At 41.1% G+C, this 11,053-nt stretch overlaps 2 protein-coding genes across 4 annotated transcripts in view; one reads left to right on the top strand and one right to left on the bottom strand.

Moving 5' to 3' along the window:
* Positions 1 to 2,568, top strand: part of dmac2l (distal membrane arm assembly component 2 like) — a 9,501-nt gene extending 6,933 nt beyond the window's left edge. For both annotated transcript variants that reach the window (XM_010751909.3, XM_010751910.3), the window contains exons 4-5: positions 1,629 to 1,800; positions 1,884 to 2,568. In XM_010751909.3, coding sequence (XP_010750211.2) covers positions 1,629 to 1,800; positions 1,884 to 1,998 — 287 coding nt within the window. In that variant the 3' untranslated portion in view covers positions 1,999 to 2,568. The remainder of the gene's footprint in view (positions 1 to 1,628; positions 1,801 to 1,883) is intronic.
* Positions 2,569 to 2,839: 271 nt separating this feature from the next.
* cdkl1 (cyclin dependent kinase like 1 (CDC2 related kinase)) lies at positions 2,840 to 11,005 on the bottom strand. 2 transcript variants are annotated; one of them, XM_019277933.2, is made up of 10 exons: positions 10,870 to 11,005; positions 9,563 to 9,793; positions 8,325 to 8,446; positions 5,750 to 5,822; positions 5,383 to 5,473; positions 4,235 to 4,435; positions 4,065 to 4,147; positions 3,885 to 3,941; positions 3,526 to 3,687; positions 2,840 to 3,028 (listed from the first exon to the last, which is right to left on the bottom strand). In XM_019277933.2, the coding sequence occupies exons 2-10, from the start codon at positions 9,728 to 9,730 to the stop codon at positions 2,927 to 2,929; spliced, it is 1,059 nt and encodes a 352-aa protein (XP_019133478.1). In that variant the 5' UTR covers positions 9,731 to 9,793; positions 10,870 to 11,005; the 3' UTR covers positions 2,840 to 2,926. The 2 variants fall into 2 exon arrangements, with proteins under 2 accessions (XP_019133478.1, XP_019133479.1); XM_019277934.2 differs by lacking the exon at positions 10,870 to 11,005 and adding an exon at positions 10,463 to 10,614.
* Between the last annotated feature and the right edge of the window lie 48 nt (positions 11,006 to 11,053).

Below are 11,053 nucleotides of genomic sequence, written 5' to 3'. Positions count from 1 at the left end.
CCGATATAAACCCTCACCTGAGTTTGTGCAGGGCGATGATGCCTTTGTCGGTCACGTTTCCACACGACACCACCTCCATCATGTACAGAGACTCCTGCAGATTCTCTATGGGCTCAGCCTCTCCAGGCACGCGTCCTCGATGTAGATACACTTGTTGAGTTGATTTCCTCCAAATGTTTCAAACCATCTGAAAGAATTCAGCACAAAACAGCATCAGCCGACGTTTGCTGAGGCGGAAAGGACTTTCGACGCCAAAGCAGATCTACAAACAGTTTAGAGTGCAGCTGTAAACCAGGCCGGAGCCGGCACGGCTGTAAAACATCCCGCTGACCTGCGTCCCCTTTTTGGATAATCAGTCTGTGAGAGATGCACTTTCACCCGGCACCTTCCTTTCTTGTTAACACAGGGGGAATCACTTTCAGGTCGATGGTCGGGTCAAGCTCATGTTACATAGTTGTTGCAACATTTAAACCTTCTGAACACGCCGCTTTAACCTCACAACACTTTAGTGAATTATAAATGGATTCCTGTTAACTCTGATCGACACTCTGATGTCCCCAGCGATGAATCCTAAGTTTTCATCTAGCACCACCGACGGCTCAAATATTATGAGCCTCAGTATGAAACCTCAAAATTTCTGTACGTTGAAAAGAAGCTGCTATTTACTTATTCCTTCACAAATATTAAAGTCAGTCTAAAACTGTAGAATGTGACTCTCTCTAGTAGTACATGGAAAAATTCTCCTTATCAATTCCAGTCAACTTGATAATAATCAATATTTAAGAGCCAGTCGTTTGACAAAATAATGTTTGAGACGTTTACTTATCAAATTAACATGCATACTCATAAATATACATTATATTATAACTTGTAACTTATATTAACTTGTTATGTTGATATTTAAAATGCTAAAATTAGAATAACCGCAGCACTCGATGCTTGTTTCAATGTGGAGCTCTCATTATGACACATTTCAGTGATCATACAGATCATTTACAATCTAAATTGTGTCGTTTTTTGATAATATATGTTTTTTAATTGATAAAAGAGAGATTTTTCCATGTACTACTAGAGAGAAGTCACATTCTACAGTTTTAGACTGACTATTAAATATTTGATGAAGGAATAAGTAAATAGCAGCTTTCTGTTCTCAACGTTACAGAAATATTTTGAGGTTTTCATACTGAGGCTTCATAATATTTGAGCCGTCGGTGGTGCTAGATGAAAACTCATTAGGATTCATCGTCTGGGGACTATCAGAGTGTCGATCAGAGTTAACAGGAATCCATTTATAATTCACTAAAGTGTTGAAGGTTAAAGCTGCGTGTTCAGAAGGTTTAAATGTTGCAACAACTATGTTAACATGAGCTTGACCTCGACCATCGACCTGAAAGTGATTCCCCTCTGTGTTAACAAGAAAGGAAAGGTGCCGGTGAAAGTGCATCTCTCACAGACTGATTATCCAAAAAGGTGACGCAGGTCAGCGGGATGTTTTACAGCCAGTGCGCCGGCTCCGGCCTGGTTTACAGCTGCACTCTAAACTGTTTGTAGATCTGCTTTGGCGTCGAAAGTCCTTCTCCGCCTCAGCAAACGTCGCGCTGATGCTGTTTTGTGCTGAATTCTTTCAGATGGTTTGAAACATTTGGAGGAAATCAAGCTCAACAAGTGTATCTACATCGAGGACGCGTGCCTGGAGAGGCTGAGCTCCATAGAGAATCTGCAGGAGTCTCTGTACATGATGGAGGTGGTGTCGTGTGGAAACGTGACCGACAAAGGCATCATCGCCCTGCACAAACTCAGGTGAGGGTTTTATATCGGGGCCTCTTTGTAAAGAAAGCTGACGTTTAAATGACTCATGACTCATACGCGTTTGTTCCGCGCAGGAATCTGGAGTATCTGTTTCTCTGTGATCTTCCCGGGATTAATGACAAACAGAAGACGGTGGAGAGACTGCAGACTGCACTGCCACGCCTGGAGATAGCGCTGGACCTGCAGTGACTGAGAAATCCTGTTTTAAATATGTTGTCGAAGGTTTTCAAAGTAAAAGATGCTGAAGAAAGGAGCGTAGATCCTTCAGCTCGGACGTTAAGCATCGTTACTCGTGTATCATTAAGTTAAATGTGAGGTCTGACTTCATGCTCGAAGTATAACCAAGCTTTAAAGAAAGAGAGAAGCGTTCGAGTTTCTCTTGATAGAACAAACTATTTTTTTTTTTAGTTTATTATATTTTCAACATTTAAAAGGTAACAAAGGTTACTCCACTTACACAGAGAGAGAACAGTGTGAAATGTTATGTTTCAAATCATTTCCCTTTTTTAGATTAATTTGGCATTTGTAACAATATCTGAGGACAGACAGATGGCTGTGAACATCCTTAGCACCAAAGTTCCAGAGACAGTGAGTACAATGTGGACTTGTTACTGCTGTATGCTAATAAATGTGGGAATGTATTCACTCCTGACGTCAATAAATATTTAAGAAATGCTCCAAAAAAACAAAAAAAAAAGTTTGCGTCCTACATTATAACTTAACGCGAGACAATTAAACAATAAAACTCTCTAACAGCGACTTACAGAGTCCAACGTTATATAAAAAATACATTTGGCAAACCAGGCAAGGCAGTTTTTACCTTCAGTCTACAGCGAGCAGAGCAGAGCAGAGCGGCACATCGCTCCTTGTCTTCACACATTTTTCTACAAAATACAAACAAACCCAGCTTGAAGTGTAAGGCAACATCCATGAACCGACATGTCGGAGTGCATAGACTGACATCAATATCAAGAGACACCCGACACGTGATGAACGGAAAAAAGTGGTTGAATCCTCTCGAAGGTTTAAAAAAAAAAAAAAAAGGTGCTACCAGAAATCTGCTTCGTCTCCTGAGTTTCTGTCAGAAAATTTTAAACTCGGCTCACGAGAAGCGAGTTCAGATGTTCGGCAGGTGATAGTTGAACTTGCGCAGGTTGTTGTAGTATCTCTTATTGTCCACAGCTGGAAAGATGCTGCTGCTGGTCAACTGAGGCAAATACTGGAAAGAAAGTTTCAGGGTCAGTTCGAGAGCAGTGAAGTGTTTTTACATGCATACACTAATTAGATTTGTTTTGTAACAGCGTTCCTCAAACGTTTTACACCTCAGAATACATTCAGCTCTCTATGTAACACTATGTACCATACTCTGGTGGAAAAGTCGTACTCCTGATCTGCACTTCTCTTCCTCATAGTTCCCATTTGGAGTCACGATCGCAGAGCTTTTGAAACATTCATTTCACCTCAATTTACCATCTTCCCATCACATTTTAGCTCATAACTAGTCATGGATGTATCTAGAGCAGGATGATGCTGAAGCAAAATATTAAAAGGTTGTCATCGTTTAATATTTTCATTCATATTCTTGTAGTATTGATGCTATTAAATGTTTCTAAATTGATTTATTGAATCGTATTTCAGCGATTCCTTCTGGTAAACCTTTAAATGAATGAAGTCTGTCCGCTCAGCGTGTCGTCGTGTACTCTGAGGTCTACTCACCCCGGGAGGAAGGTGTTTGCGAGGTAAGCGCGTCCTCTTGTTGCTCGAGCGGTCCTGCTCTCGGGAGGTGCTCTCGTTTCTTTCTCGGAGGCTGTCGAAGTACGGATGCTGGAGGAGCTGCTCACAGGTCAGACGCTCGGACGGGTCCATCCTCAGACAACCCTGAAACCAAACCGGAACCAGCAGAGTGTTTACGTACTGCTTATTAACACACAACAACAACACTTGGCAGAGTTTCTGATTTATTGTCACATGAATAAATGGAAGTTTTTCAAAATAAAACATGTCCAAACATGTGACACATTTCATTGGATTAAAACTCTTTCGTGTACACAGTTTGTGTATTTTGACATCTTTACCTTCATGAGACTCAGAGCCTGATGTGAGAGATTTGGATATTTCTGCTCCAAAGGCTCCTGCAGAAAGAAAGAAACACAAAGATTCAGCATGTTTGTCCTGACCTCACCTTTGTTAACCTTAAATCATGTGATGGAGGTGGAGATGGAGCACATGTAAGTGGAGCCGGTGGTGTGTCTCACCATCTCTTGAGGCTCCGGGATGGAAACTCCACAGAAGAACTGGTTGTTGCTGAAGACCTGCTGGTGTCGAGGGATCAGATCTCCTGCAGAGGACGAGAAACACGAACGTAACACGCAACGTTTACACAAACAAACATGTGAATGTTTCAGGTAATGAAGGTTCGTCTCACCGAGAGTCTTTCTGATCAGGTACAGCTGGTCCATGTCAGACTTCCCGGGCCACAGCGGGATCCCCGACAGCAGCTCAGCGAAGACGCAACCGATCGCCCACACGTCCACCGGAGGGCCGTACTGAGTGTCTCCCACGAGCAGCTCGGGGGCCCGGTACCAACGAGTCGCCACGTAGTCTGTGTAGTAGTCACATGGACCAGCTGATGGCACACAACACAGAAACACATGAGGTGTCTGGAAACTGGACTATCAGTGTTAATGTTAGGTTTGCTATTCCATCTTTTGTTGAAGATCACAAAGATTATTCTAATATTTATGTCAACGTTGCATAATAACAGGTTTCCTGCAGCTAAATGCTGATGAGACGTTAGAGATTTATTGGTCAAAGGTCAAACTTAGACAAACTCGTTAATTAATGGTTCAATCGCCTCAATGATCAGATCAACTGTAACACATGTATTCATCCCATCAAACCAATTCTGGCTTCCTTACACAGTGGATTTAAGATTTTTAAGACTCCTCATGAGGGGTCTCGCCTGCTCTCTTCTAACTCATCATTCCTGGTTTGTTTGGTCCAAATTTATAGACATATAGGCGACAGAGTGTTCGCAGTCAGAGCCTGAGGAGATGAAGGCTGCAAACTTTTAAAAAACACACTTTTATAAATCAATCAATCGATGCTTCCTTGTATCAGGACACGTGACTATGAGCAGCGATCGTTGCATTTAAATGTTTCTAGTTTGGAAAGATGAAACGTCATTAAAATTAAATTAAAAAAGGGCAGAACAAAAATGTTTTTAATCACCTCATGACGCCTCAGATTTATTCTCTAAAATTTACCTTTTTAATTTTCATCTGACAGAGTCGGACTTGGAGTATTTTACACATCTGCTCTTTTTTGAAGCATGAAAAGACTTTTTAATGACACATAAATGATCATTTATCATCTTCTTAAGATAAAAAAAAATACATTAATATAATATATAACTCTGAGGATATTTCCTGTGACTTTGTGGATGAAAAAGGACTCTAAGACTTTGATCAAGTATTAAATACATCAAATCTTCCCTTCAGTAAAACATGTATTGACTGCCACCAGGTGGCGCTGTCAGGTCCGTATCAGCTCTTGATAAATGTTTAAACTCACTGAGAATCCTGGCAAACCCAAAGTCGCACAGTTTGATGACCTGCTGTTTGGTGATGAGGATATTTTCCGGCTTGACGTCTCTGTGAATGCACTGCGGGAACACAAACAGTCGAAGTCAGTCGAGATGCTGACAATAAAAAAAAAAAAAGACTGTGCTGTTATAAATGGTGTCCTTGTAGCATTTGTTGTGTCTAGGTGAAACATTAACTGCTGGTCGGCCAAGGGGAAAGAATTCTTGTTAAAAAAAGGAGAGAGAGCCATAAAGCAGACGGCCTGGTGGGAGCTGGAGGAGGGAGGAGACCAGAGGAATTCAAAAACAAGCCGAAGCCAACGTGTAACGCACGGACAGAGAGTTCAGGTCACTTACATTTTGTTTGTGACAGAAGTTGACAGCTTGAAGCGTCTGCCAGGTTATACTTTTCACGAGGTGCTCAGGAACGCTGAAAATCAAAGAGATCAGCTGATTAATCAATGAACTGATCGACAGAGGGAGGGACTATGTTTACATCTGAGCTGCTCGAAGATCCAGTATTAACTGTGGGCAGGCAGCTTTGGGCTCTAGTTAGCTGTGACTGTAATTATTGTTGATATTTTGTAACGTAAATTAAGATTCAAGTGAAAAATTTATATGTTTTTAGTCTTAGTTACATCGGTGACGCCTCAGGCAAACCTTAAAATTGCATGTTGTCTTTTAAAATCAACAACAACAACACATAAAAACAAACCATGCAAACAGTCATGATTACAGCTTCAGCTTAATCAGATTCATCTTTTTCAGTTAGATTAAAATAAAACAAAATTGAGAGATAAAACTTGAATTTACTACCTCCTAATTTAACTTATTATCATCATATTGACCCTTTTCTACTTCAGCTTTATTTATTTCTATAGCACCTTTCATACAGAATTGTAGCCCACAGAGCAGAGTAAAAACAGAAATAGACAACAACTAACAGTTATTGAGGTAAAAGAGCAGTTGCATGAAAAACTAGAGATTAGAAAAAGAGTAAAAAACACAAAACTACAACAACGAAACAAATAATAAGAAAAATTAAGACCTATAAGGTAAAAGGCGTAATTTAAGAACAGTCGCAGTAAGAGTCGATAGCCGTAATTCGGATTTCAGGCCAAATATTTACATATTAAATCACAATGTTACACTTCCACATCATGTTTATCTTTGTTTAGTGCGTAACCTTTAGTAAGGTTGATGTGAAGTCAATTTTGCAGGTTTTTTTGGGACAAATTGTGATTTTTTTTTTACGGTTCACCCTCAGGGGAACACGAATGTCTGGAGCTAATTTCATAGCAATCCAACCAAAACGCGAATGTCTACATTTGCACATTCTTAAACCTGCACATTATACTCTAGTACTTTTTGTAAATATGTACACTTGTGTTTCCCTCCTTGGTTTCTATTTTTCGCTGCTGTAATAAGTGAATTTCCCCGTTGTGGGATCAATAAAGTATTATCTTATCTTATCTTATTTGGATTCAACAAAGTCATATCCTCTGGGGACCATGAATGTATAGGTGAATATTAGCCTAGGGGCAAAGTGTGTTTCAAACATTCTTGATAACATAACAGAAGCATTAATTAATTCTTTGTTCTTGTATTATTTCATTTATCAGTCTGTGTTTTTCAGACGTCTCCGTGGAGGACCCTGAGCGTCCGGATGTTCAACACTGCAGGCTTTTGTTGGTCCGCGGACCATCATCTATCAGCGTTGCCGTGGAAATGGCTAAATTGGGCCTTGTGACTGACAATTAATAACAATCTCCGCCCCCCCCCTCCTCCTTCTCCGCACTTTGTTTTGTCTTCTTTTGAGAAGGCCGAGCGAGGAGGAACCAGACAGCCAAAACACTCCGTAGCCTAAAGAGTCCCCGACAGCTCCCCGAAGCATTCTGGGAGAGCATCACTGTAAACATTCCACACCGAGCAGGTCAGCTTCCCCGGGAGACGAGCGCCGTGCCCGTCGGAGCCGGACAAAGCGCAGAGCACGGCGTGGTATACGTGTAATGTAGAGATAATAGAAAGTACACAGCGGTGTGTTTAATCAGAAGACGCCTCGCTCTGATTTATGCTCCCGTAATCTCAGTCGGTACAGTTACAGCGAGCTGCGCGTTTCATATCACTCACATGAAGTCCTTAAACAGAGATATGTTCCTTTTTATTGCATTACTAACACGAGTTTGTACAGTTTTACTGCCTGGATGGACTTCACACAAAGAGCTGAGGGATGAGGCTGAACTGGAAATCTTTTGTTTCATTCTGTGTTTTTGTTTTGGTGAATATCTGGAGGAGTTCAGGTTGTTTTATGATGGAATCAAACCCTGAAAAAAACCCTGCAGTTCCTCTAACGTCCACCTGAGGCTGGCTCCAGAAGTGAGTCAGTCTCCATAAGTCCCCATGTTTCACAGCAGAAATAAACATGTTTACAGCCTGGTACAAAAAACAGTTTTGGTCTCTGTAGCTAATTTCCCCGTTCATGACAACTGTACTGAGGGTGAATTTATATACAACTCACCTGTTCACATTATATTAAGGCTTAAAGTTATGCAGGATTAAGAGCGTGGACGCTTTGATTGACAGGTGGGTGTCATTACAGATGGTTTGTTTGAGCAGCCAGGCATCATTCAGCCCGCCGATGATCCACGTGTTTGATGTGCTGAGAGAAACTAAAGATAAAGTTGTGAGATTTGGAGCCAGCTCAGCTCTAGTTTTGCGTAATCAGTTATTTTTTGGGGGAAATTTGTATCTGAAAATCTACTTCAGATGTCTGAGAGTGCTCTTAAATCATTGTAACCCACACTTTTATTAAATATATGACATTATTTGGACCTAATGTTCATTCTTCCATCACTTTCAGTCGTGTTTTGTGAAGTGTTTTTGTCGCCTGGTGGTTTATGACGTGTACCAGTGTGCCTGCACACACACTCACCCTCTGGGATGGCGGTCCAGCTCGTTGAGCACCGTGTGGTCGCAGTACTCGAACACGAGGTGAAGCTTCCGCTTGCGGCGGAACACCTCGATCAGATTCACCAGGTTGGCGTGTTTGAGTTGCTGCAGAGACAAAAAAAAGAAAAGTTTTTTACGGTGACGTCCACACAGACACGGTGAACAGGTCGTACCATCTGTGCTCTCATCACACTGTCAACAGATGGTAATAAACATGCTGTTGCCCCTGACAACCTGTCCCCATCCTGTCCTATTTATGAGCGCCCGGTGTCCCACCCACTGCATGACTAATTAAACCACCAACAATTGAACCAGCACATCTTCAATGCGACATAAAACAAACTTCTCTGATTAGAGCTGATTCTGTCTTTGTGGTTTAAGATGAATGAGCTGACATGAATATTTGTCTGGCTGCCCGGTTCCTCATTTCCTGTTATTAAAATAAATTTCACATTCTAATTTAAGTCCTGCCGCCGCCGCGGGGTCTTCTCCAACCCTCTGAACCTCTTTTGAACGCGGCCTTTTCCTTTGAATGAGTTTCTCTGTGCAGCAGCTACAAAAATGCTTCCTCTTCTCGTCTGCACAATTAATTGCATGCTGTCGCCTCCCGCTGTCTGCACAACAACCGAGGAGGAGGAGGAGGACAAGATTTGCATGCTCGAGCACTGAACGCCACAAAGACGTTCCACGTTATGTAAGCGTCTTTAACTGATGCAGATTTATTTGTACTGTGGAGAAACTTGCACGGAAGTTAAGAAAAGGGAAAAATAAGTGGTAAAAGTAAAATGTAAAAAGTTTTGGTGAATCAAAATGATGACTTTAAGAATTTAAAAATGGAGATAAACAGTAAAACTATCATAATATTTACTTGTACGTGATAAATTTGACCCTTTTCTGTTATAAATTTAATGTAACAAGCCAGATTTTACATATTAGATAATTATTTTGATGTGCTATAATCATAATTTACACTTTCTTTTAATAACAATAGCCAAAATCTAACTCGATATCATATAATTTTGACTTGATATGTGAAAATATCAACTTTTATCTCATCATTTTGACATTTTCTGTCATCATTTTCACTAAATCTCTAAAACTTTTGATGCACTTTCTCAGAAATCTTGACATTTTATCTCATAACTGACTAAACCAGTAAAACAAAGATGTGCAGAACTTTTTTTGGGGAGAACATATTACAGATAAAAAACGTGTTTTCACCTTGAGCATCCTGATCTCCCTCAGTGCGATCTTTTTGATGATGGGATCGTCCTCCGACTCCACAAACTTCTTGATGGCGACGATCTGCCCCGTGTCTTTGTTTCTGCACTTGAAGACGACGCCGTAGGAGCCCTCTCCGATCTTTCCGATCTTCTCGTACTTCTCCATCCTTCAGGGATCCTCGGGCATCGAACACTTTTCCCACGGAGGCAGGACGGTCTCTGCTGCAGCCTGAAATGAGACACGGGAGAGGATCTCAGCCACTTTTACAAACAGTTCACTGAATTTAAGCTGGAATAAACTCAAAGAATAAGGATCAATGATATGATGGCTGGAAAATATCACATTTTGGCATTTTGGGGGATGTTCATGTCATGATATCTGGATGTTTTACTGACTTCTGACTTTGAGTTTGAGGTGTTATAATCAGCACAGTGTACTGCTGAACTTTGAGCCTCTTTATCTGACACATGTTGGTTTTGTTTTGTAGTTTTCTTCTTCGAGAATTCAAATTCTACCAAATCTGAAATAAATCTATTGAATTTATGACCCACAAAGCGAGCAGACTTTTGTTTGACTCCACCGAGGCCGAGCGCCACTTCCCATTTCTTGATGTGAACAATAGAAATGTGAGCTCCGTCGGCTCTGTGGTTTATAGTTAATGTGTAATTTACTGTGAGATGGACGTATGGGAGGAAGATGAAGCAGAAGTACAGGTTGGATAAGCAAAGAGAGTTCTTCTTTTTGTTTACCGCCCACGAGATCTGCATGCATATGAGCATGCATGCATGTAAACACTGGAAAAACAAGAATATTAAGAGGTGTTTAATATATAAATATACATTAAAGAGATGACATGCATCTCATAAATCAATCAGAATGTATGAAAACAGGTCTGACCTGTCAAAATGTTGCAGATAACCTCTTAAACAGCCTTCGAGGCAACATTACACCTGACTGCCAACAGCTAGACTGCGTAACCAAAACATTTGCAATGCAAAGTATATTAGGTCATTTCCCTGAAGGGGACAGAGAGGGAAAACACATAACAGAGACAGAGAGAGAGAGGGGACAGCCAGGGGAATGAAATCAGAGTGCTGCACTTATAAACAATGAAAACATCAAAATAAAAGCACAGACAGTGAAAGAGCAGCTGACTGCATGTTTATTACCACATATGGAGGCTTTAACATGATGCAAACACACTTACTATAACACTCAAAGTTCCTCTGGTCATTAAATTAAACACTTCTTCTGAGAAATATTTCAGCACAAAAATCATCTGAACTTTAAAAGTCCAAACTTACTGTGAGTGGAAACGTTCGCAGGATGAGTCAGTGAGCAGCTTCTTCTCTGCAAACACGACGAGGTGGACGAGCTCAGCCCGACTGTCCCTGCAGAGCCGAGCCGAGCAGGGAGGCTTTAAAGAGGCAAGGCAGACAGCAGCAAGCCGGGCATCCCTCCAGGCCTTTCAAAATAAGAGCAGGACTT

Source organism: Larimichthys crocea, chromosome XXIV (genome assembly GCF_000972845.2).
Source record: "Larimichthys crocea isolate SSNF chromosome XXIV, L_crocea_2.0, whole genome shotgun sequence".
NCBI classification, from domain to species: domain Eukaryota; kingdom Metazoa; phylum Chordata; class Actinopteri; family Sciaenidae; genus Larimichthys; species Larimichthys crocea.
This window is presented reverse-complemented; position numbering and strand designations above follow the sequence as displayed.